Source organism: Cetorhinus maximus, chromosome 14 (genome assembly GCF_964194155.1).
Source record: "Cetorhinus maximus chromosome 14, sCetMax3.hap1.1, whole genome shotgun sequence".
NCBI classification, from domain to species: Eukaryota; Metazoa; Chordata; class Chondrichthyes; order Lamniformes; family Cetorhinidae; genus Cetorhinus; species Cetorhinus maximus.
The window spans coordinates 71,270,526-71,297,338 of NC_135892.1; the positions used below are offsets into that span (position 1 = coordinate 71,270,526).

A 26,813-nucleotide genomic window follows, 5' to 3' on the forward strand; every position below is an offset into this window, starting at 1 on the left:
TTTAATTTTTAAGAAGGGTTTCAGTAAAACTTATGGACATGTCCCAACTCATTTGACAGTGTCACATGAGAGGACATGGCAAGGACAATTTTTAAACATGTTTAATGAAAGTTTTAAATCAGAGCTAATCTCCCTGAGGTAGCACTTTGCCTCAGGGAGATCTGTGCGCTCTTTCGCGCGCATGCGCGAAACTGCGCACTCCCAGCTAAGGGAAATCCCACCCTGCCCGCACAGGGAGCGCACAGTGCTTCCTGGCGGATGTCACCGATTAAGGCCTGCCCACGTAAAATGGTGGCGTGCCCCCAATCGGGGGTGCCGATCGGAGGCGTGCCCGCCAGCGCCCGCTCCCGCACTTCCCCTCTGAGGGGGGGAAAGTTTTTCCCCTGAAGTATTTAGCCTATGAAGCCCCACATTTCTGATAGCTATTCTAATTTTGACTGTTTTTATCTGTTTCTGATGCAGTCAAATCAATGAAGCACAGTTCTATTTTTTGTTTGAAAGGTTTGAATTCGGAAAGAATATTCATTGCCTTTCAATTCATACACGGGAATTTTACCAACATATTACTGATGTTCCCAGGATTTTCCATGGTTTTCTAGATGGGAAGAAGCTTTCCTGCTTTCTTCCACAGCAAGGTTTCAATGTTTTGCAGGTCTGGCTGCCTTCACTACTTTTTTTTTTGCCATGCCCTGTTTTGGGACTCCATGGCACTGTGGGTCTGTGGCGTTGTTGCTCCCCTTTGCGTGTTTTTTTAAGCCCCATCCACGAAGCAGTATTTTGGCACAAACGGCGCCACGCCTCGATTATCTGTAATTGGTGCAATGGCCTTTTTTTTAGACATTTTTAAGCCTGTCTTTGAATCAACCTGACTGGCCCGATCCAAATTGACTGATCACATCCTTTTGCTACCAATCTGGTGGCCTCTTTGCACAGTAACTCACTGTTCCAACAGAGCACTGCCTGCCGATAATGCTTCATATCCCGAAGCTCTGTTGACAGCGTCTGCTCCACTCACAATATGCTGGTGTAGTCCCAAGTTGAATTTGGAGCTCGCCCAATGTTTCTTGCTTCTTTGAAGTTCCCAACTTCAAAGAACTGTGGGTGATCTCTCGTTTTGATTTTCTTTTTGTGTTTGAACTAAACGTGCTACTACTGTGTTGCATGTGGTGCTTTACACTCTGTAGAAGTTTGGGAAAAGAAGAAAAGTTTTGGAAGTTGCAACACTGCTGTGCAGCTGCAATTCTTCCAGATCTTCGAATTCTCAACAGCTGCCACCATGTGTTTCCTTCTATCCTTCAACACAAGATCACAAATCACTCAGGTAGAACTGGTGAAAATGTTGTGAGCTCTTTTATGGCTATGTTGTAATTTCTTTTAATGAAGATTGCAGTAGGATATACATGTTCTGGAGAGCTCCTACTCTAACATGTCTTGCTTGGTCAACTGGCACAGTCTAACTCCACATCACGTGACTTGTGACATCATATCCTGTGGCTGTGGTAAAAAGACCACTCGAGTTTGTAAGTTTCCAGTAAGCAAAGGTTTTATTCAAGCATATGCTGGGAGAGATCAGATCTATCCTGGTTGCGTTCCCAGGGACCTCTCAGTAATGTAAAGCCTGTTTCACAATTTTAAAGCCCTTGGTTCTCACATAGCAAAATACTGTTTGTTAGAACCCCCAATGACCGGTATTGCCTGAACACATACATCACCTAACCTAATCAAGAGTGGGGGTGCTTGTGTTGCAGATGTTCCCTGTTATCTCAGCATTTGGCCTCAGAAAGAGTTTGATAGTTTGTGAGCGTCTGGGGCCTAATGACTCCCTGTCTATTTCCTTATTTCCTTAACTTCTTGTTTACCCAAGCTGTGAAGGCCATTAAGTTTATGGCTTGTGATTCTTAGCTGGTTCCCACAGTACTGGCTATATTTCCTATCATACTTAGAAGCCCTCAAAACAACATTTGTTTACTTTAAGGCTGTTCACGAACGCCTTGATATCAATCTTAATATTAAATTGTTTCAATTATCCCAATTCACTGTCTGATCATGTTTACAGATTATGGACATACCTATTTAAAGGCATACCACACCAGGTGCTGTGATATGGCAGGGAAAACAACTACTAAAGCTGCAGGCTGTATTTGGAATGGGGTTTCATAGAAAATGTGGCTTTCAGTGGTTCTCCTGCTATCACCTCATCCATCCATGTGTGCTTCCCTCTATCGCCTCAATCCCACCACATGCCCAACTTCTTCATCTTCGCGCTATTCATTTGCCTTCCTACTAAACCTTCAATCCCAACACTGTGCCATCTTTTCTCCTTTGGCCTACCCACTCCAGCCTTGTATTCTCCCTTTCCCCTTGCACTGCTGTTACTCACCAGACCTTTAATTCTTCATTCACTCCCCCAGTCCCACTTGTTCAAAACAAAGGCAGATGACAAGTGGCTGCATGGAGACGCACCAACCCTCAACTGGTTTTTCTCCTCACATACCTCCCTATCTGTCTCCTTCAGAGGATTGTTTGCTTTCAATATTCAACTTGGAAAAAAAATAAATCAAGTTGGAGTGAGAAATGAAACTGCCTCTCTGTCTTTTTTCTCCATGCCTCTTCCTTCCCCAATCCCCTCATCTCATAGGTGATGAGAGAAATTCAACTTAGAGCTAAAGGAAGCATAAAGTCAATGGAGAGATGGCTCTTCGTGGCATTCTATGCAGACCTGAACTAAATTTGGCTTTGAGTTACATAAATGCCACATGAGTATGGTGGGCACCAATTGGGCATTCTGCTGTAGCTTTTCAGTTGGGGAGAGAGGGAAATCCACCAGCTCCTATGCTGAGGTGGTCAGGTCTGATCTGGGGCAGGGAGAAGCCATTCAGGGGTGTGGCCAGGGAAGGGATCACAAATCTTTTGTGGCTCATGGGGAATGCTCCTGTTTCTCCTTCCTGTTTCTGACTGGCATCCTGTGACTGAAAGTTGTCAATTGTGTGTATGGTGGAATTCTGCTGTAGTTTGAGCGGGGTAGATCCACCACAAACTTTGAAGCTTTTTACTGTGTAAAGGTAACAATTCTCCCCTCTGTCTCTTGGGTGGAAGCCATTAGTAGTGACCATTCTCAGCAAAATACTGGAAGCAAAAGCTGGAAGTAATCAATTGCGTCAAAATTTAAATGGTGATTTTTTAAGACAACATTATATGAAGGAAAATAATCTATTCCACTTCCTCACCTTTCTCTCTCTTAGCCACCCTTTTGTTTCAGTTTATTTTTCTTTCTGCATTAGTCTCACTTTTTAAAGGTTATTGAACACAAGACAACAAATACAACAGATGTTTATCAGAAAACTGTCATTTCTTCTCACACATCACTGTAAAAAGCAACACTATGAATTTTACTTAAGGAAAGCTTTTGACATTTGACTTCCAGCTTTTCTTCAAATAAATTTAAAAACTTCTGAGCAGAAATTGTCAAGGCTAAAGAAAGATTATTTCTCAGTGTTGCTGACTGAACAGTACTGATGTGCCCTGGACATTTGGGTACACTGCAGAAGCTTTGTTTGAACAATCCTAATCTTGCTCACAGCATCACAGCCCTGGGCAAAAATGTCAAGATCAAGCTCAGGCTTTTGACAAATATTGACGCCTTCCAGTAAATACTTTAATGAGATATTAAAAGATAAAGATTGTGGTGTTATAGATAAATTCAAGTATATTGTTACGAAATATTTAGTTACTGAGATGAAAATGGTGGATGTAAAATAAATTGGAAATAATCTTTAAGAAATCAATAGATGGATTGTGCAACCTACTAGCCAAGTGCACAGTCAGTGTGAAAAGTTTACATAGGTGTTTTCCATTATAAATATGGGCATGGGATTTTATAATGGAAAATTTCAGACAAAAAATATAGTAAACACATGGCAACAAGAAGGCAAGTGCTGTAGGCAAGAAATGTACACAAGTATAAGATTTGTAATATAGCTTACTTTTCCTTTACTTTTTTCTGTCCTGATCCCTTCTCAAAGCTTTCTTCATCCACCTCAAGTGTAACCCATCAAACTGCTCATTTCCACCACAGTCTTCATACAAGAAAATATGAGAGGAAACAGAATCCCAGGACTGTTTCCAAACAACGTTCAAAATTCAAAGTTGAAGGTTTGAAGGTACTCATGTATTCTTATTTACATGAAGAACGTGATGATTATGTTTTATTTCTTGAATAATTTAAGTTCAAAAGGATTGACAAAGCTTTAATTTTTAAAGGTTGAAACAAGGGTAAATCAGGTTAATCTTTTAGAGGTGATTAGCACAATATTGCAAATAAGCTTGAATTTTAAAAGCAGCTTCATTGAAATAAAACATTTAAATCTCTTTTGTCTGATCCTTAATGGCTCCATAGATCCCTTCTTGCATCACTGTCATAGTCATTGCTTTGTGATGCCCTGAACTTTCTTCATTCACATCAGATTTTTTCTTGTGGTGGACGGTTTGGGCGATCCATCTGGTGACCGGAAGTGGCAACCATTGAGGAATTACATTCAAAAGACAAGCGTGGGATTTAAGCACAAGCTCCCCTTGTAGGAATCAAGTGATCAACTGATAGATCCAATAAGGGTTTTAAGCTTTAATATTTAATTCCACTCTCATTCCTGCCTTTTCATTTTCCTTTTCTTCACACTTGGTTGCACATGTATTTTTAGTTTAAACTTTTTAATTAATATGCTTTTCAAATCGTAGATTAGGTATACTTGATTTGATTTGGGGCAGCTATTCAACATAAATTCCCCTGAGTTTCAAACAGCCAGAGCAGGTTTACAAGGTGGGCCAAAATACTTCACATCCATTGAATGACTTCCCAAAGTCAGGTACCAAACCATTTGCTTTTCCTTTGGTTCTTCTAGCACAGTTTGTTAAATTATTAAACAATGTTTTGCTAGATTTTAGTTTTTCTTTAAGCTTAAGCCTGAGATGCAGTTACATTTGGGGATCATTTTTGGGGCGAGGTGACAAATGTGAAAAGGTAACATTTTGTTCATTTTTTTACTATTTGCTCATGGGATGTGGGCATTTCTGTAGTGCCAGCATTTATTGCTCATTCTTAATTTCTCTTGAAGAGGTGGTGGTCTTTTTGAGACAACATTATATGAAAAAAAATAATCTATTTCACTTCCTCATCTTCTTGAACTGCTGCAGTCCATGTGGCATATAGGTACACCGATAGTGCTGTTAGAGAGGCAGTTCCAGGATTTTGACCCAGCAACACTGAAGGAACAACATTTATTTCAAGTTAGGATGATGGGAACTTGCAGGTAGTGATGTTCCCTCCTGCCTGCTGCCCTTGTTCTTCTTGATGATAGCGGTTGGGGATTTGGAAGGTTCTCTCAAAGGAACCTTGGAAAGTTACTATAGTGCACCTTGCATAGGGACATTTAAAAAAAAAAAGACTGTGTCTGTACAGTCCTATAAAATGCCCTTTTTCAGTCTCCTTGCACTGATTTTCAAGCATTGGAGCATGTGGATGACTAATATTGCATGAAGGTAGAATGATAAGGTCCAGTCCAGCCAGTCATCACCATGGAAATGTTGAACCAAATCGAGAGTGTGCTAATTTTCCAACACCTGTTGGCATGGCTAGAACTATGGAACTATAAAAGTAAACATTTATATTTTTATGTGTATTTATTTATTTTTATGTGTATCTGTGCAGTTCTTGGATCTGTGTAGGAGATTATATACAGCAGTATTTAATGGAGGCGAGGGAGCACTGAGTGGACAACCCCAGCAGATTTGATTTTCGGGCTTCCTGCATGGAGAGTCCCCCACCCTCCCTTGGTGAATACCAGAGGCATTCGGATGAAGCCCTTATGTGGGCATTAATTGCACACTTAAGGGCCTCAATTGGCAGCAGGGAGGGAAGGATGTCCAGGAGCCTTCCTGACCCGCACTTAATCACATTGTCAGGAAAGCATCTGGGTCGCCACCTGGTTAAATGCCCTCCCTGCCACCAAACTTGCCTCAGAGAAGGGCATTAAATTCCACCCACGGACTCTGAAATTTTCATGGGGCAAAATTAATGCAGGCTTCAGGGGTCTTGCCCAGCAGTTGGAGAATTAGTGAGAGCTCCATTTAAGGCCTGACACACTAAGCATCAATTAGGCATTAAACTAGGCAGTGCAGAGCATTCCACAGGATCAAGGACCCCGGGGATCAAGAAATCCCACCACCCAAGAGCTACTGGCAAATCTTGCCTTTGAGTCAGAAGGTTATGGGGTGAGCCCTGTTCAGAGCTTTTAACACCTAGGGGAGAATTTTCTGATCGGCGAGCGGGGGCGGGGCCTGCTCACCGATGTGTAAAATGACGCGCAGTGATGTCGGGTGGGCGTCCCGACGTCACCGCACGTAATTTAGATTTTCAGTTCAGCTGGCTCGGCTATGCGCCTGCTGAACTGTCAAAGGCCTATTAAGGCCTGTTAAAAACTAATTAGAACAGTTAAATGAGCTGCAAGTCCAACCTTAAGGTTGATGGGTGGGTGAATAGCCCAGGCGGCCTTTGCATTTTTCATGAAACTTCATCCACGGACGGGATGAGGTTTCATGAAGTGTTTTAAAATTGACGTGACGTTCAAGCGGGTGGCAGACTGCGTCCAGCTCCTGAGGGTGTTCGAGGAGAAGAGAGACCTGCCGGAGATGAAGATCCTGACGGCGGAGCCGCACTTTTCTCTGCCGTTGCAACGGGAACGTGTGGTGATGGTGCATGTGTACAACCCCTTCGTCCCTGTCGCCGACGCGGTCACCTTCCTCACCAGGTACTTCGATAAGGTGGGGAGCGGCACCGAGATTCGAGACGACTTGGGGATCTGGACAGGCAAACGCCTGTTTAAGGTCACGCTAAAGACCGATGGTAAGGGAGCCATTTTCCACCCTCCTTCCAGTTTCGCTATCGGGGGAAACCGTGGCTACCTGGTCTACGCTGGGCAACCCAAGCATTGTCGCTCATGCGGCAAGGCTGGTCATGTGGCGGCCAACTGCAGCGCCTCCCTCTGCAAGATCTGCAAACAGGAAGGGCACCAGACAAAAGACTGCAAACAGGCCAAGTGCTGCAACCTGTGTGGCGAGGCAGGTCACCTCTACAGGACCTGCCCCAAACGCTGCCGTACTTACGCACAGGCAGCCAAAGCCGACCAGGGGGAAGCAGAAGAAATGTTTCGTGTCACTCCAACCACCAAGGCCCCCAGGGAGCTCAACGGGACAAAGGAGGACACAGAGAGAGACAAGGTGGAGAAAGAGATTGAGGCAACAGAGAGCCAATCAGCAGCACTACCCCCTGTACCTCCCAGTCCTCAGGACAGCGAATCAATGGAGGAGGAGGCAGCAGTGGAAAAGCAGCAGGGGGAGTGGCGGACGGTGAAGAACAAGAAAAGTAAGAAGGAGCGAAGAAGAAGCAAAGGCATTTCCCAGAGAAGCGGCAAGAGGCGTCTCCCATCCGACACGGATGACAAGGGCAGCAGCTCTTCGGATGATGAAATGCCAGGGCGGCACCGACAGTAGAGGCGGCAAAGCTCCAGGGCGTTGGAGGACGAGACACCCGAGCTCCAGAAAATTGGAGACAACAAGGAGACCAGCGCACCCCAACTTTGCCTGCAACCTGAGGAGGCCAGTGAACCACAGCCCCTGGAATCTGGGAGCAGTGAGGCAATCATCGCACCCCAGCTCCAGGAAGCCAGGAACAGCAACACCCCAGAGGGGGTGAGTTTTGGAGAAGCTTCTCCAGCAAAGGTCATCTCAAAACCCGCTCTCTACGTGAACCTCCAGATGCCACCGGAGCAGAACACGGCCAAGGAGATCTACCTCAGCCCATCCAAAGTGAAGGAATTTGAGCTCACTACGGGTATGAAGGAGCAGACTAAAGGTCTGGGACTCTCAGAGACAGTGGGTTTGGTAGGAGAATAAATGCTTTAAAATGGGTTTAAAGATTGTATCCATAAATGTGCGTAGCATTAAATCTACTACGCGATGTGTTGCGACCTTGGACTACCTAGCCAAGGTCAAAGCTGACCTGTTGTTTCTGCAGGAGTGTGCGATACCGCACCTCAGCTCCTACAGGCAGTGGTCACGATGGTGGTCCCATGGGCCATCGATCTGGTCGGGCGGAAACGACTCTCGTTCCTCCAGCCTGGGTATTCTGCTGCGGGGAGGCAACTTCACCGTCTCCGAGGTCAAGGAGGTGGTGGGCGGGCGACTCCTCGTAGCAGACGTAATGTACAAGAACGCTCCACTCCGGTTAATTAACGTGTATGGCCCGGCACAAGGGGCTGAGCGGCTGGAGGTTTTTCAGCAGCTCCCACTGCTGCTGGCGACCTCCAGGCCGGTCATTCTGGGCGGTGACTTCAACTGCATCATCGATGCGGCTGGACGATCCGGCAGGGCCGGCAGCAGATTGGACGCTACGTCCAGATCCCTGATGGAAACAGTTAAGGATGCCAAGCTGCACGACGTCTTCAGCAACCCTGCAGACGGAGCGCAGCGTAGATACACCTGGTCGCGGCCAGACGGGTCCATTCGTTCCAGGATAGACTTCCTGTTTGTGTCCCGTGCATTCACAGTCAGATCCACCGAGGTCAAGCCGGTGTTCTTCTCTGACCACTGCCTCCTTCTGGCGGACTGCCACTTGGAGAAGGACCTGAGGGTGGGCAGGGGGGCATGGAAGCTAAATGTGCAACTGCTGACCCCAGAGAACATTGAGGAGCTCAAGAGGGATTACAAAGGTTGGAGAACCGTGAAACCCCTCTTTGAGTCCCTGACACACTGGTGGGAAGCGATCAAGGGAAGCATCAAGAGGTTTTTCATCCTCAAAGGCACCCAGAAAGCTAGAAAGGAACAGAGGGACATGTCCCGACTCCAGAAAAAGATGCAGAACCTGCTCCGGCTGCAGTCGATGGGGGTCGATGTCAAGGAGGAGCTCCAAGAGGTGAAGGGCCAGCAAGCCTCGCACTTTGCCTCGGAGGCCTCCAAGATCATCTTCCGTTCCAGAGTCCGCTCCGTGGAGCAGGATGAGACGTGCTCACGTTTCTTCTTCCAAAAGGTACACAGAGAGTGCTCTGTGATCAGCAGCCTGAAGGAAGAAGACGGCTCAGTAAAGTCATCACGGTCCGACATTCTGAGGATCAGCAAATCCTTTTATGCCGGATTGTATGACGTGAAGCCCACGGACAGCACGGCCTCCCAGTCCTTCCTGTCCTCTATCACGGAGGTCTTAGACCACAGTACGCGGGAGAGCCTGGACAAACCGCTAACTCCTGATGAACTGACTAAGGCCCTTGAGTCCTTGGAGAAGAGTAAAACTCCCGGAAGCGACGGCTTGCCGGCGGAGTTGTATTCGGCTCTGTGGGACTTGATCGGCCCAGACCTGCTAGGAGTGTACGAGAGTATGCTTCTGGCCGGTAGTATGTCAGAATCCATGAGGAAAGGCATCATCACCCTCATCTACAAGCACAAGGGGGAAAGGGAGGAAATTAGAAATTGGCGACCCATTTCACTGTTGAATGTGGACTATAAGATTCTGTCCAAGGTCATCGCCAATCGGGTCAAATCCGCTCTGGAATTGGTGATTCACCCTGACCAGACCTGCTCTGTGCCAGGCAGGAAGATCTCTGACAGCCTGGCGCTGCTCAGGGATACGATTGCCTATGTACAGGACAGGGGTGTGGATACCTGCCTCATCAGCTTGGATCAGGAGAAGGCCTTTGACAGAATATCACACACCTACATGGTGGAAGTGCTCTCCAAAATGGGGTTTGGGGAGGGAATTCGAAATTGGATCCAACTGCTCTACACTAACATCAGTAGCGCAGTCTCAATCAATGGGTGGGAAACAGATAGCTTTCCGATTAAATCTGGAGTCAGGCAGGGCTGTCCTCTCTCGCCTGTCCTTTTCGTGTGTTGCATAGAACCCTTTGCCGAGTCCATCAGGAAGGATCCGGGCATAAGAGGAGTGACGATCCCAGACAGTGGAGGCACTCAGGTAAAAGCCTCCCTGTACATGGACGACGTCGCCGTCTTCTGCTCGGATCCACTGTCGGTGCGCAGACTGATGCACATCTGCGACCAGTTCGAACTGGCCTCGGGAGCCAAGGTAAATCGTGGGAAGAGCGAGGCCATGTTCTTTGGGAACTGGGCTGACCGATCCTTTGTCCCCTTCACTGTCAGGGCTGACGGCCTGAAGGTGCTGGGGATATGGTTCGGAGGGACCGGGGCATGCGTTAGAAACTGGAAGGAGCGAGTGGCTATGGTGAAAAGGAAACTGGGCATGTGGGAGCGACGCTCCCTCTCCATTGCGGGAAAGAACCTGGTCATCAGGTGTGAGGTACTCTCGCTGTTGCTGTACGTGGCGCAGGTCTGGCCCATTCCAGACTCCTGCGCGATGGCGATCACTCGAGCCATCTTCCGCTTTATCTGGAGGTCGAAAATGGATCGTGTCCGCAGGGACGCGATGTACAAGCCTCTAGATAAAGGGGGAAAAAACGTGCCCAACATCGCCCTCATACTGATGGCCACCTTTGTGTGTGGCTGCATCAAGCGGTGCGTAGACCCTCAGTACGCAAACACCAAGTGTCACTACGTGCTGATGTTCTACCTGTCCCCGGTGTTGCGAAGGATGGGTCTGGCCACGCTGCCGCGGAACGCTCCAAGTAGTTGGACCGTGCCGTACCACCTGTCCCTGGTGGAAAAATTGATGCAGAAAAACACCTTTGACCACAAGTCCATCAGGCAGCGGTCAGCACGTAACGTCCTAGAGGCCCTGAGGGAAAAGGAGAGGGTGGACCCTGTGGGATGGTTCCCCGAGCAGACTGTCAAAGTCATTTGGCAGAATGCCTCATCGCCAGAACTTTCCAACAAGCACCAAGACGTAGCTTGGCTGGTGGTGAGAAAGGCCCTCCCCGTCAGATCCTTCCTACACGCCAGGAGTCTCACCCCCTCTGCACGTTGCCCTCGAGGTGGCTGTGGTGGGGAAGAGACCGTTGTTCACCTCCTTGTGGATTGTGCCTTTGCAAAGAAAGTCTGGAGAGAGATGCAGTGGCTGCTGTCGAGGTTCATCCCGAGCAGTTCTGTGACACAGGACTCTGTGCTCTACGGGCTGTTCCCAGGGACACACACCGAGACAAACATCAACTGCAGCTGGAGGATCATCAACTCGGTGAAAGACGCGCTTTGGTCTGCCCGAAACTTGTTGGTCTTCCAGCACAAAGAGTTGTCCCCGACCGATTGTTGCGGACTGGCACAATCCAAAGTCCAGGACTACGTGCTGAGGGACGCACTAAAGCTTGGGGCAGCTGCCGCAAAGGCGCAATGGGGAAGGGTCGCTGTCTAAGACCTTTCTACCACAGCGCACCGAGAGACTGGGAACTGTTTAGAGCCCCTCGGGCTGTACAGATCAAAATGAAAGGCTGTAAATGATTGTAATACTGTTTGTACTGATGCACCTGGTGATACATTTTGTAAAAGTTTAACCTGGATTGTACCCTTGTAATGGTGTTTTTGAAATGGTTTGGAATGTGATTGAAGATATTTTATAAATAAAGTATATTTTTACAAAAAAAAAAGTGTTTTAAAATTCAATATAAATTATTAAAAAGATTAATTGACATGTCCCAAATCATATGCACATGAGGAGACATGTTTTAAGGGATTTTTTTTCCTTTATTTAAGTTTTAAAACCTTAAACTGATCTCCCTGAGGCACAGAGGTGCCTCAGGATGATTTCTGCGCTCTTTGACGCGCATGCGCGAAAGAGCACAGGCCCCGACTCAGGGAATCCCCCTCCCCCTGCCGGCACAGGGAGCGCTTCTGGGCGACTGTCATGCTTGGTGGGCCTTAATTGGCTTTAATTGGCGTAAAATGGCGCCGATCGGGTTCGCACTCGCTCCCGCCCACCCACGCACAACCCCCCCCAACGGGGGAGAAAATTCAGTCCTTAATCTAGTTTGATACTTCGATGTTGAAGCATTTAACCAAGCTCATGTATGCCCCCTCAGTCAGATGTAAATGATCCTATGGCACTATTCGATGAAGAGCAGGACAAGTTCTCCTGATGATCTTATCAATATTTATCCAACAAGGAGCATGAGTGAAAAACTTGTTAGGTATGTTATTGTTGTTTGTGGGATCTTGCTGAGTGCAAATTGGCCACTGTGTTTCCCTTCAATACAACAGTGACTACAATTCAAATATATTCCATAGGCTGTAAAGCAGTTTGGATCATGAAAAATATGATATATATCCAAGTTCTTTCTTTCATTTATATCCTGCCCGGCGTGATGTTGATCAGTTGAGCATGAGACTTCCAATAGGGTCATTCTGGCAATGAATTATATGGCCTCCTGTTTGCCAAATGGTCTTATGAATTTATCTTGTACCCTTGTCTGATCTTTGGCAAAATGTTGGTGCATCAGAGGTGGCTTTGTGCTGATTGTAAATCTGAATTTCCTCCTGTTATGTTGAGGGAATAGGCCTAAATTCCAAGAATGTCAAAGGGGATGGTGAATTGCCCTGAGGGATTAATAATATTGAATTTTTGGCTGTGACATCAATAAAAATGAAGGGGCAGGGGTTTGGCTAAAATTTGATTTGCTCAGTTATTCAAGCATTTAACTTGGCTCCTCCCACCTCATTACCATGACTGTAGCAGCAGCTGAGCTGGTCCCATGCTGCTGGTTGCTTCTTCGCACTGCTGGCTGTCACTGCTCTGCAGGGCACCAAAAAGCATTGCGCTGATAACATGTGGTACAACCAACCTTCTCTTCTTAAAGGCAGTCTGCTCTTCTTAAAGGGAAACTGCACAGAATAATAGGGTTCCAGACTGATGGATGTTGTGCTGGAGATTAGTAGTGGAAATGGGCAGGAGGAGAGATCCCATGGTTCCTCGGGGGTCCAGGAAGCCACTGGGAATTAATCTCCCCGAACACCCTTCGAAGGGAGTGGGAGCAGATGACCAGGGAGATTAATTCCTATTTATGGACCTGAGGACTTGGCAGCAGTGCCACAAGTCTAATGACCTCACATGGATGGTCAAGGTCAGTGAATGCATCTTCACATGACATCTCCTACCCACCACAACACCAGCCTCTCATTTTGCTCAATGCATCGCACAACCACCGCTAACCCAACAGCGCTCCCTAGCACTCACATCCCATGCCTAATATCCAGATACTCACTTCACCCTCAAACATCCTCCTGTGAGTTACACACTCACCTCTCACTGCACCCAGACTCCTCCAACTATTCAGCTATGGCAGGCATATCACGCAAACATATCGCTACACAATCACTGACGTTTTGCCCCCTCTCTTGCAGGAGGAGGTGGCACACAATGGAAAGGAGCAGATCAGAACCTGAGGAGAAAAGGATGCCTGCATCTCCTGAGTCCTACTGAGGGGATAGCTCTCAGCATTATGGTCCCGGCTGCAACAAAGCCCATGGCATCCAGCATGAAAACATTCAGGATGACGGTATGTTCCTATCTTCTGTCCCTTCCCAATTCCCCACAGCTCACGCTCAACCTGTTACCTGGCAACTTGAGCAAGCTGCTGATGGTGTGACCGTGGAACTCTTGCTTCCTACCCCACTCCCCTTTTTCTCACTCCAACTTTTCCCTTCTGGGCTTTCTGCTTTCAGACACCCAAGAACTGCCACCCACCCAAACGCAACAGCCCAAGGGCAGAATTTTCTGCCTGTCGGGTGGGTGGGGGTGGGCCCGACCCAATCTCCGGCGGGCGGGGAGCCGATCCCCGCCAGGGAAGCGGGCCTTGCCGCCATTTTACGTGGGCAGGCCAATTAAGGCCCGCCCAGCGTGACGTCCAGCGGGAAGTGCTATGCGCTTCCTGTGCGGGCTGGGGTTATTCCCCAAAAGCGAGAGTGCCACATGAGATGGGACATGTTAAAATTTACACTATAACTTTATTAAACTTTTTAAAACCCTGCAGGAAACCTCATCCCGCTGTTGAATGAGGTTTCATGTTTTCTCTATTTGCCTGGCTGACCTGCCAACCTTAAGGTTGGACGGGCAGGTCCTTTAATTGTTTAAATGACCCTGTCAATGGCCTCAATTGGCCAGTGACAGGTCGGTGGGCCCGCAGCTGATTTTGCTGTGCCTTCGCCTTCCTGAAAATTTAAATGGGGCGGGATGACATCGGGGGCTCTGCCCGACATCATCCCACGTCATTTTACGTGTCGGCGAGCGGGCCCTGCCCCCTGCTCGCCAGTGGCAAAATTCTGCCCCAAGGAGGAAGAGAGAGAGAGAGAGAGAGAAACAGAATTGGTGAAGAGGCCTTGATACTTGATCTGACACTCTCAGCCATCAGCTTAGATATTGGTACTGCATGTACCTTATAGGCTAGTATAGGGTTAGGATCAGCACATGGTGAGTCAGCAGGCATGAGTAGGCTGCAGCCAGGCTAAGGGTAAAGGATGGCTTGTTTGGCAGCTCTTCAGAAATTGCAGATGAGCCCTGCAACAGAGAACTCAGACGAGGACTGCGATGGGGTGACGTACAGGAGAATGCTGAGGACATGCACACTGACATGGTGGGTGTATTGGCTGGCCTACCAGACATTCTCCTGTCACTGTCAAGGAACATAGAGTAGTCAGGCTTTAACTTAGCAGAGGCCATCGCACAGAGCTTGCCCTCTCTGCAGCTTCCGTCCCATCTGCCTGTCATGCTGCAGACCCAGGGGCGTTGCAACTATAGCTCCCACACTTCTTGCAGCCTTTGTGCGCACAGATCACCAAATCCTCTGTCATCCCAGTGGGGCAAATTCAGGAACTCACCACAACACTTCCTTAAGTGCTACTTAAAGGCAGTGTGTGCCTCTTAATTGGGAAATTAATTGCAGCTACATTAGTTAGTGGGAATTGTTTGAAAACAAACTTTTTGAGAAATGGCTGAATACGTGAGATTGCGAGCAGCAAGGTTTTCTGAAAATACACTTCAGGTCTTGGTGCAGGAAATAGAAAGAAGACAGATGCCCTGTGTCCACAGGCAGTGGAAGCCTTGCAGACGTATGCTCAGGAAACAGTGGGAACAAGTAACTGTGGAAGTCAATGCCAGTGTGTTGCTCCAAAAAGATGCATACAGTGCAAGAAGAAGTATAATGATCATACACAAGTTATCAAGATGAGTGAGTTCACTCTTCAAATGCTATATCCTATCAACAACCCTGCTAGCCTTGTCCACTGCTTAATTCACTACACCCTCATTACCCACCTACCAACAACCTCTATCAATTAGTAACCCATCCTTAAAATTCATATGTTTACCTCACTCTCATGCGCTTAGCACATTTGCAAGCCTCAAAATTCAGAACTCTCACATACAAATAGCTATTCACCTATGATGACCACATCAGTCAAACCTATTGCAGGACACTCCCTGACACTGACACACATCGGAGAAAGTGATGGATAACAGGATTCAGCAGCAGAAAACTGGGGGAGGACCAATGCACCTACGTGTTTTAACCCGCACAGAGGCAACACTGTTGCCATCATAGGAGGGGGCATTGCTGAGGAAATGGCCTCTGGTGGCACTGGAGGGATTGAGGATGAGGGAATCTGAGTACTTAAGCCTCCTGATTTCTTCTCACTTCTCTGTCATCCCACAATCTCTTCTGACTCACAAGATGCAGAAGATGTAGGTTGTCCTCTTCACCCCACCACTTCGCAACCCTTGTCCCTATTTGATTTCAGATACCTGAGAACTGGAACCTGCCCAGTCAGAGCAAGAAGAGGAAGAAGACAGTCATGATGAAGTGACACTGTCACTTGATCTTACGCTCTATTCTTTCAGCTCAGAGACTCACACTGCACATGGTGAGACAATGGGCACACATTTTCAGGCGCCAGGGTAGGGAGATCATAGGTGTCAGCTCACGTGGGGGGAGATCACACATTAATTTTGCTGAAAGGAGCCAGTTGAGGACTTTAATAAGTCAGACTACAGAAGAAGGCTGATGAGTATGTATAACAAAATGCTCAGTGCATTGGGAAGCCTTGCAGAAAGCTTGCACGCAATGTTAAGGAGCATGGAGGTGTTCACCTCAAACTTGGCACAAGGTTTTGTGCAGAGCTTGGAACCCATCCTTTCCAACAGGGAATGGGTGGTCACCTCCATCAATATACCAGTGGAACCCCCATTGCATGACAAACAGCTTCCATCGGAGCTCTCACTGCTACAATGGAATCCTAGACTTCTGCCTTGCAAGCTCAGACTGCTGCCATCACTGTTGAAAGAGGTTTGTTCACAGCAGTCCAGCAATTTGTTCAGCAGGATTGCTGAGGTGCTGCCCCAGGAGTGTGGTCTGGAGCAGAATTCTGGTTGTATACATTATTTAATGAGTGAATTGATAAATTTAGATTGGAATATGCATTAGATGGTGTTCTTTATTTCTATAATGAACTGAGGGAGGAACTAATAATGGTTAGAAAGAGGATGATGTAATGCTCAGTAAGAGGAAAAGTAAGGAGTGTGGCACAATTGGTGAATGGGGACCTGCATTTGAGGGTAGTGATATTGCTCATGAATAATCTGGTCACATAGAGCCTTGGCAGAAAGAAGGTCTGTCATTTGTAGCATCCCTTCCTTTTCCTCTTACCCCACTTCCTGTATACTTCCTCTTCTTCATGCTTCTGCTCCTAAGCTTCTCATCTCATAGGTGATGGCAAGCAATGGATGTTCCCTCATAATGTATGTAGCAAGCAACATACTATGATAATACCCTCTAAGCTAAGTACCACAGGGCTCCTCCAAGGCAGTCCAGCCAGCGAAGTATTGCTTGAGGATGCTGAAGCTGTGCTCTATAATATTCCTTATCACAGCTCTTATTGTAGGCCTGTGCACATGTGCATGGGTTCCAGACCGGAGTCTTGAGCCATGTCATGAGTGGATAACTCTTGTCGCCCAGTATCCTTTGACTTGCTGTGCTGGTTCCGATACTGGTGGATCAGCGTACCATTGCAGAATGGAAGAATCATGATTGCTGGCAGGATGATAGACATGCATATGTTTGTTGCACTGCCAGTGGCCACACATTAACTGCACATTGAGGGAGTGGAATCCCTTATGGTTGATGAATATGGCCGAGTTCAGATAAGGAGCACGCAGGCAAAATGTGTGCAGTCAGTGGCACCTTGCACCATGAGGAAGCCGATAATCCTTGCAAAACCATGGGCTTGCTCCCCCTGCTTGTCTCTGGCAGGAGGGAATGAGATAAAAGCATTTCTCTGTATATAGAGAGCCTACCTGACCTCCTTTATACAGCGGAGTACTTCAAGCTGCAAGACGTTGCTTATATCTCCAGCAGCCTGAAATGAGATAGAGACATAAAAAATAAGAGCCACTGTCAAAGAACAGGCAGAGGCATTATTGTTCTTACCCTAATTTGAGGTTGCAGATGTAGCTGCAGTAGTTGATGGATTTCAGCCAGGATCTCTTTCGTGAACTGAAGGCAACTCCTGCACTAGTCATCGCTGAAGTTGAGGTAAGAGAATTGCTCTCTGAAGACCCTCAACAGATATGACCTCCTGTTGAAACATCTTCTCCCTTTCCTCATCCTTCCTCTTCTTGCAGCATGTCCTACTCTGCATGACCTCACTTCAGTCTCCCAGTCATGTTTAATTCTCAGAAGAAGTTCTGCCAGGCCACCAATGTTTTGAAACTGCTTCTTTCAGTACACAACTTTAAATTGCACAAAAAGTATGGAAAGATCAACCAGACCACTCCCTGTAGAGTACTGCAACTTTAACCAAGTATAAGAAACTCCTCAAATACTTTCAATTACATCAGCAACCAGAAGAAATAATCCAGCAGCTAACCTGCAAATACTTCATGATCCGTTTAAATAGCGCTGGTGGGGGGTGGTCCTTCATGCCATTTAATGTTGTGTTCAGCTGATTCCACCATGTTAAAATGGATCTTGTTTGAGTGGCCTTTCTTTATGTGTTCTCCAAGTTTGAGAGACTGCCCTTGTGAGATTGTACAAATTCTAGGCTGACACTTCAATGAAGTACTGAGAGAGTTTTTTTTTAACCTATCTATTTACACAGACGTGCCTTGAGGAGTTAAAATGTCTTTGAAAGTTGGAGATTTTGTTTTAAAATACATTAATTCCAAACTCAAGACAATTGGTCAGTCACCAAATCCTAATGGAATCTTCTATTGAGCTGTATAGTGAAACTGCACGGGCAAGCTTTCCACCTATGCAACTGTGGTTTTACTGTGTGTCAAGCATTTGTGATTATCTAGTTGATTCCATAGTAGATAATTTGTCATTGTTCCTGTGCATCTCTCTCTCTCTCTTGATGGTAGACTCATAAAACATAATTGGTATTAGAACTAATGGATTTATAGGGCTGGAAATTGGTCTAGAACCTGTTTTTGGGCATGAGGGCTCATGATTTGTGATACGATCATGCCCTTTGCTGTGCTGCCTCCACATTAGAATGATTTCAGCATTCAGCTGGCATGACCAGTGCTACTAGCTAGCTGGACACTCTATAGGGGGCCTGACAGCAGTGAGGCTAGCATGTGTTCCAGCTAGCCTTCAGCTCTTAAAGGCAGCCTGTCCCCCTTAAAGAAAAGCTGCACTGATTCACAGGAAATTGCTGTTAAATTTAATTGCTGGAATTCTGAACAAGGTAAATGGAACACCAGACCAGAAAATGAGCTCCCATACTTACCAGTGCTCCACTGGAGGCATTACTGACACAGTTTGGTTACCATGTCCTTGTTGAAATTGTGTCACTTCAGGCATTGCTCCTGGGTGATCCCAAAGAGAAGTGATCCCAAAAAGCCTCAGTGGATAGGGCCTTCTGCCGAAGCACGGGCAGCGCAATTTTCTTGCCTTGGAGCTACCGTGATGCTTGCACTAGCAGAGTGCAGACATTTGCATTCATAATCTGCTGTTCCATAGTCCTGTGGTAAAAATGTTGAAAAAGGCTTAGGGGGGGGTGGGGGGAGCAGAAAACAATGACATGTTTTAGAATCTTTTTTCCTTCTTTTGCAGGAATGGAAGATTAGTCAAACCAAAATTCGTGTGATCTCTACTTTTATATTTATATTGTTTGGATGTCTGTTGTTTGTGGCTATCCCTGCTATAATTTTTAAACATATAGAAGGTTGGACAGCTTTGGAGTCTATCTATTTTGTAGTGATCACCTTGACAACGATTGGATTTGGTGACTTTGTAGCAGGTAAGATTTGCCTATATTTGTGTTTATAAAATAAAATTACTCATTGAAACATAAAGCGACGTTCTAAATGCATAAATATGCCATGATTTCAATTTTTTCAAAAAGAAATTTGAAAATTTACAACTGTTTCATTGTCCTATTGCATGTTAAAACTTAGCATCATCTTACATTTCTAAATATTAAATATCAGTTTTCATTCATTTAACCAGTTTCAAGTGTCTTGTGGAACTCCATGAAGGATATCCACCTTCAGGGAGTATATAATTTCTTTCCCTTATCTGAATGAGTACTGCATGAGTGGCTGTTTTCTGTCACTGGAGTTACACCAGTAAAACTAGAATTTATAAGCTTGCCCATTGATGTGAAGAAAGTGGAAATGGGGAGTGGAAGCATAACCTCTGGCTGTCTAAATAAACTCAGTGCATGCTATAGAAATTGGGCTGAAAATGACAGCACAGATTCCAAGCTGATATTTTGTTGATAAAGTAACAATAATATTTTTTAAAATCCTAAGGCTGTGAGCTAGCAAGAGATATTACAAATAAGAACAGAAAATGATTAAAATACTCAGCAGGTCTGGCAGTATCTATGGAGAGAAAATTGCAGTTTATATTTCAGATTGGTGACCCTTTGTCGGAGTTGAGTTCTGACAGACTATCTATTAATCAGTTCATTTTCTTGTTTTCACCCCATCTGTTTCCCAAGATGGGCCACCGTTCTCATTCCCTGTCTCAATACAATTGAGTGGAAATCCAGTGCTGCCCCAGTATTGCAAACTGGACAGACATCTGGCATCAAGGGCTGAGGCCAACCACATTGGCCTAAATTCAAGGTCGGGAACCTGGAAGTGGCCGTGGTGGGACTTTGAGCCCGATATTCCCAGAGGCGGCCGATTAAGAAACAACCCCTGCGTGCTCTGCCTAGTTAAGGATGGCAGGCAAATTAGAGAACTGGCAGGACCAAAGGGAGGGCCCACAACGATGTCCTGCTAGTAGCCCCACTGGGAAAGGTGGGCACTGCTGAGGCATCAGGCAAGCACGAGTTTGCCTCAACATGGAGGTGCCCTTGGTTGCCTACGGAGAAGTCAGCAAGTAAAGAGGCCCAAATCCAGTAGTGTCATCATGGGGGAGGAGAAATCCCTCCACAGGAATAATGACAAACACGGTCGCAGCCTTTGATCCCTGCAGCCCCATCATTGGGACATGGAGACCTTGACTCCAATAGCCACCCGGCGTTCTGCTGGGAGGCTGCCTCAAATGAGCTAGCAGCCCCCCCACTCAGCCGCGGGTGGAGGGGAGCACTTCAATAGTGGGAAAATACTGGCACTGTCACAAAAAGGCCCCGAATTGCTGCCTTAATTGGCTGCTAGCCTCCAGTGTAGTGGGCAGATGACCTGGCTCTCAGCCTGCCCCTGAGAAAGTCCCCCACTGGTGGCAATGCATTGGGGAACCATCCCGACATGGCTCCGCCTCCATTTCTGTCCCCCCCACAACCTCCAATACCGTCGCCAAGGATCCGGGAAAATATAGCCCTGAGGTGCCATTATTTTCAACATCCTTGGGCAGCTTAAGACTGTGCCTTTTAAGGGTAATCCTGATGAATCAAAATCCTAATTCTGGGTCTTGCTTTTATGTGTAGCTAAGCAAATCATTTTTAAACAAGTGAAGTGGGCACTCAGTAGAGCACATACCTCTGCCATTTTTTGTGAATAAACACAAATTAAACCTGGGACTATAACAGAGAATGCATGTGAAGTTTACTGAAGGCTTGGTTGTTGCATTGTTATTAATATATTTTGGGGGTGAAATTCAACTTTGGCAGAATCCAAGATGGGAGGTGTCAGATATGCCACTAGTTACACACACTGTCTGATTCAGTTTATTGGCCAGCTTTTATCCCAGTACCACCAAAACAGGTTACCTAGTCATTTATCTCATTGCTGTATGCAAATTGAATACTTCTTACATGACAACAGTAACTTCAAAATATTTCTTTGGGCTGTGAAGCACCTTAAGAAGTTCTAAGGATGTAAAAAATGCCATATAAATATCTTTTGATAAAAAATAATTATCATTAGGCCACATTGTACATAAATACAGTTTACTCCTGTTAATTTGAAGTTGCTTGATTTTAATCATCTGCTTATTCAAACTCAGATCCTGCAGAAAGTGTTTCCTGTGCTGTTTTGTTAAAATAGCTCAATTATAATGATTCATTTGAAGTACTGGATAAATTATTTTTTCAAGAAAAACATGACGTCAAATTAATTGTAAACTGTGCTCACTGATCTCAGGGAAACATATACAAACTGAATCAATAAACCACCTGGCACTGAAGCACTATTTTCCGTCTAATTAGAAAGTCAAAAGTTAAATATATCTCTTCCTCCAGGTACAATTTCCAAAGAAGGGCATTGGTGACCATGGACTTACATGATCATGCTTGGAAAACTACAGCAGTGGTTTGCCATTGCCTTCTGCAGTAAGGCTGACCAGGAAACTCTCCCACTCTCACTGCCTGCCACCAGGCGTATAGGAAGGATTTACAGGCTGATAATCAACCTGTTTGGCCACATTATGAACGTACCTTCCATGGTCATCAAGTCCTGAAGTGGGACTTGAACCCTCTGGCCTAGAGGCAGGTACACTACTACTGCGCCACAAGATCTCTGTTAAACATGCATAGAATAAAAAACACCTATCTCAGTTTATGTCACTTGAGGCATGAGGAATAACAATGAAGAAATCCAGGACGTTAATTGTATATGTGATGGTAATTTTGTGTCACTGCAAATGTAAATCTAGGGGCAGAATCTTCTGTTTAGCGTGTGGGGGCGAGCCCTGCATGCTGATGCGTAAAATGACGGGCGGTGACGTCGGGCATGCATGCCGAGGTCACCCCACGTCATTCCGACCTTTAGTTCGGCGGGAGCGTACCGGAGTTGGCTGTGCACCTGCATAACTATCAAAGGCCTGTTAAGGCCATTAATAAACTAATTAAAGTGATTGTCAGGGCTGCCCGTCCAACCTTAAGGTTGGTGGGCAGGCGAAGAGCCCAGGGGGGGCTTGAGGTTTCATGAAGTCTTTATTAATTAAATAAAATTTTTCATGAAAATTCATAAATGTGTCCCAGCTCATGTGACACTGTCACATGAGGGAACACGTATGAATATATTTTTTTGCCATCTTTATAACTGAACTTAATCGCCCTGAGGCAGCTCCGTGCCTCAGGGAGATTTCTGGGCTCTTTTGCGTGCATGTGTGAAAGAGCACAGGCCCCAACTCTCCATCCTACCCCGCCCGCACAGGCATGTGGCACGCTGGGCGGGCCTTAATTGGCCCACCCACGCAATACGGCGGCGTGCAGCCGATCGCAGGTGGCGATCGGCTCTGCGCCCATCCGCACTCGCTCCTGACCCGCCTGCACGAGGAGAAAATTCTTCCCTAGGAAATGTATGAAAAGTGAAGAAAGATTGGCTAAGATACTTTTAAAAATAAACCACAAACATAAAGGGCACATCAGTATAAGGATAATCAAAATAAGGTTGGGGCTGATAAAAGTTAAAGGAGTTAAGGTTGTAGTGAAGAGTAAACAAATGGCAGAAATATTAAATACCATTCCATTTGGTCAGGATTCCATCCTATGCCAGAAACATCATGATTTCCAGTAGGGAACCGTGGAGCAGAAGGGCTCTGCCTGGATAGTCATTATATCAAGCTGCAAGACTGGGGGAGTTTTTGGGCATTTTCTAGAATTCTGTACATTACACCTTTGTAAGCCCTAAATGGAATACTTCCCAATTGAAAGCTGGCATGAGTTCTGTTGAATTAAAAACAAAAAACTACTGGACTAGTCAGCGGGTCTGGCAGTATCTGGAGAAAAATCAGAGTTAGCATTTCAGATCGATAATCTTTCATCAGAACTAGGAAAAGTTAGGGATGTAGCAGGTTTTAAACAAGTACAAAGGCAATGAAAGGAGAAGGGGGTAAAACAATGAAATGGAAGGCCTGTGAAAGGTAAAAGGCAGGAGAGATTACATGAGAAAAGGGTTGGCGGTATGAGGCAAAAGGTAGTGGTAGTGGGACAAGTAAAGAAATAAGAAATGTATCCAGAGGAAGTGTAGATGTTAGAAGAACAGAAGCTGCAGCATTTTGGCCTCCTGAATTTAAAGATAATAATAAGTAAATGTGCCCTTATGAATGAAGAGTAAAAGACAAAGCGTGAGAGTAGCACCATCACAGACCAAGCTGGCTGAGCACTAAAGGACATAGCTGCTAGATTGGGTCTGCGGCAGTTGGTGAGGGAACCAACAAGAGGGAAAAACATACTTGACCTCATCCTCACCAACCTGCCTGCCAAGATGCATCTGTCTAAGACAGTATTGGTAGGAATGATCACTGCACAGTCCTAGTGGAGACCAAGTCCTGTCTTCACCTTGAGGATACCCTCCATCATGTTGTGTGGCACTACCACTGTGCTAAATGGAATAGATTTTGAACAGATCTAGCAACTCAAGTCTGGGCATCCATGAGACACTGTGGGCCATCAACAGCGGGAGAATTGTACTCAAGCACAATCTGTAACCTCATGGCCCGGCATATCCCCCACTCTACCAATACTACCAAACCAGGGGATCAACCCTGGTTCAATGAAGAGTGCAGGAAGGCATGTTAGGAGCAGCACCAGGCGTACCTAAAAATGAGGTGTCAACCTGGTGAAGCTACAACACAGGACTACTTGTGTGCCAAACAGCATAAGCAGCAAGAGATAGACAGAGCTAAGTGAGTCCACAACCAATAGTTCAGATCTAAGCTCTGCAATCCTGAGACATCCAGTTGTGAATTGTGGTGGACAGTTAAACAAATCAGTAGAGGAGGAAGCTCCACAAATATCCCCATCCTCAATGATGGAGGAGCCCAGCACAGCAAAAGGTAAGGCTGAAGCATTCACAACAATCTCCAGCCAGAAATGCTGAGTGGATGATCCATCTCAGCCTCCTCCGGAGGTCCTCAGCATCACAGATGCCAGTCTTCAGCCAATTTGATTCACTACACATGAGATCAAGAAATGGCTGAAAACACTGATAATTCAAAGGCTATGGGCCCTGACAATATTCCGGCAATAGTACTGAAGACTTGTGCTCCAGAACTTGCCGCGCCCCTAGACAAGCTGTTCCAGTACAGCTACAACACTGGCATCTATCTGGCAATGTGGGAAATTGCACAGCCTTGTCTTGTACACAAAAAGCAGGACAAATCCAACCCGGTCAATTATTGCCGGTTCAGCCTATTCTCCATAATTAGTAAAGTAATGGAAGGGGCCATCAACAGTGCTATCAAGCGGCACCTGCTTAGCAATAACCTGCTTGCTGATGCTCAGTTTGGGCTCCGCCAGGGTCACTCATTACAACCTTGCTTTAAATCCAACCTGGTCAATTATCGCTGGTTCAGTCTACTCTCCATCATCAGTAAAGTGATGGAAGGGGCCATCAACAGTGCTATCAAGCGGCACAAAAGAGCTGAACTCCCGAGGTAAAGTGAGAGTGACTGCCCTTGACATGAAGGCAGCATTTAACCGAGCATGGCATCAAGGAGTCTGAGCAAAATTGGAGTCAATGGGAATCAAGGGGAAAACTCTCCACTGTTTGGAGTCATACCTAGCACAAAGGACAATGGCTGTGGTTGTTGGAGGTCAGTCATCTTAGTTCCAGGATATCACTGCAGGAGTTCCTCAGGGTAGTGTCCTAGGCCCAACCATCTTCAGCTGCTTCATCAATCACCTTCCTTCCATCATAAGCTCAGAATTGGGGATGTTCGCTGATGATTGCGCAATGTTCAACACCATTCGCGACTGTCAGATACTGAAGCAGTCCATGTCCAAATGCAGCGAGACCTGTACAATATCCAAGCTTGGGCTGAAAAGCGAAAAGTAACATTCACGCCTCACAAGTGCCAAGCAATGACCATCTCCAACATAAGAGAATCTAACTATTTCCCCTTGACATTCAATGGCATTACCATCACTGAATCCCTCATTATCTACATCCTGGGGGTTACCATTGACCAGAAATTGAACTGGGCTTGCCACATAAATACTGTGGCTACAAGAGCAGGTCAGGGGCGAGGAATCGTGCAGCGTGTAACTCACCTCCTGACTCCCCAAAGCCTGTCCACCAGCTACAAGGCACAAGTCAGGAGTGTGGTGGAATATTCTCCACTTGGCTGGGTGACAAAAACACTCAAGAAGCTTGACACCATCCAGGGCAAAGTAGCACAATTGATTGGCACCCCTTCCACAAGCATTCACTCCCTCCACCACTGACGAACAGTGGCAACATGTGTACCATCGACAAGATGCACTGCAGAAACTCACCAAGGGTCCTTAGGCAGCACCTTCCAAACCCTCTAACACCTAGAAGGACAAGGGCAGCAGATACATGGGAACACCGCTAGCTGTAAGTTCCCCCCCACAGCCACTCACTGTCCTGACTTGGCAATATATTGCCGCCGTTCCTTCACTGTCGCTGGGTCAAAACCCTGGAAATCCCTCCCTGACAGCAGTGTGTGTGTACCTACACCACAGGAGCTATAGTGGTTCAAGGAGGCAGCTTACTACCACCTTCTCAAGGGCAATTAAGAATGGGCAATGGGCCTAGCCAGTAACACCCACATCCTGTAAATGAATAAAACCAAGCTTCCCAGACTGAAAATATGTGGTGAATAGTTCCCATAGGGGTCTGTGTTGGATTAACTCTGAGTCACTATGGCCTGGATTTTCATCCTGAAGGTGGGTAGTGGGAGTCAGGAAAGCTCCCGGCTGGGCCTGCCTGCTTCGGGAGAAAGTGCATGCACTTGTAAATGCATTAGAAGCAGTTCAGAGAAAGTTTACCAGGAATGGATGGGTTGTCTTATGAGGAAAGGCTGGACAGTTTAGTCTTGTATCCACTGGAGTTTAGAAGAGTAAGTGAGGACTTGATCAAAATCTTTAAGATCCTGAGGAGTCTTGACAGGGTGGATGCGGAGAAGATGTTTCCTCTTTGGGAACTAAGGGTCACTGTTTAAAAATAAGGGATCGCTCATTTAAGATAGAGATGAGGAGAAATTTTTTCTCTCAGAGGGTCGTGAGCCTTCCGAGCGCTCTTCCTCAAAAGGTGGTGGAAACAGAGTCTTTGAATATTTTTAAGGCAGAACTAGATATATTCTTGGTTAGCAAGGGGGTGAAAGGTTATTGGAGGTAGGCAGGAATGTAGGGTTGAGGTTATAATCAGATCAGCCATGATCTTATTGAATGGTGGAGCAAGCTCGAGGGGCTGAGTGGCCTATTCCTGCTCCTAATTCATATGTTCATATGTAAAGTGAGATCTTCATTACTGGGGGCAGGTGCAGGCTGGAACCGAGCCAGCCGATCTGAGAGAAGTTTGGAGGCAGCCACAGGATCTGCTGGGTGCGGAGGTGCGCTGTTTAAATAGCAACAAGCGTAATGGATGTCTGGGCTCTCTGCCAAGCCTCATTATGTAAGCTTGGCTGAGAGCCCAGACAGCCTGTTGTAACACCTGTACCCCAGAAAATACATTG

At 46.3% G+C, this 26,813-nt stretch overlaps 1 protein-coding gene across 1 annotated transcript in view; it reads left to right on the forward strand.

Annotated features, from left to right (window-relative positions):
• kcnk2a (potassium channel, subfamily K, member 2a) overlaps nt 1-26,813 on the forward strand; it is a 177,296-nt gene that overhangs the window by 128,644 nt on the left and 21,839 nt on the right. The window contains exons 5-6 of the mRNA XM_078557608.1: nt 4,023-4,160; nt 19,053-19,239. Coding sequence (XP_078413734.1) covers nt 4,023-4,160; nt 19,053-19,239 — 325 coding nt within the window. The remainder of the gene's footprint in view (nt 1-4,022; nt 4,161-19,052; nt 19,240-26,813) is intronic.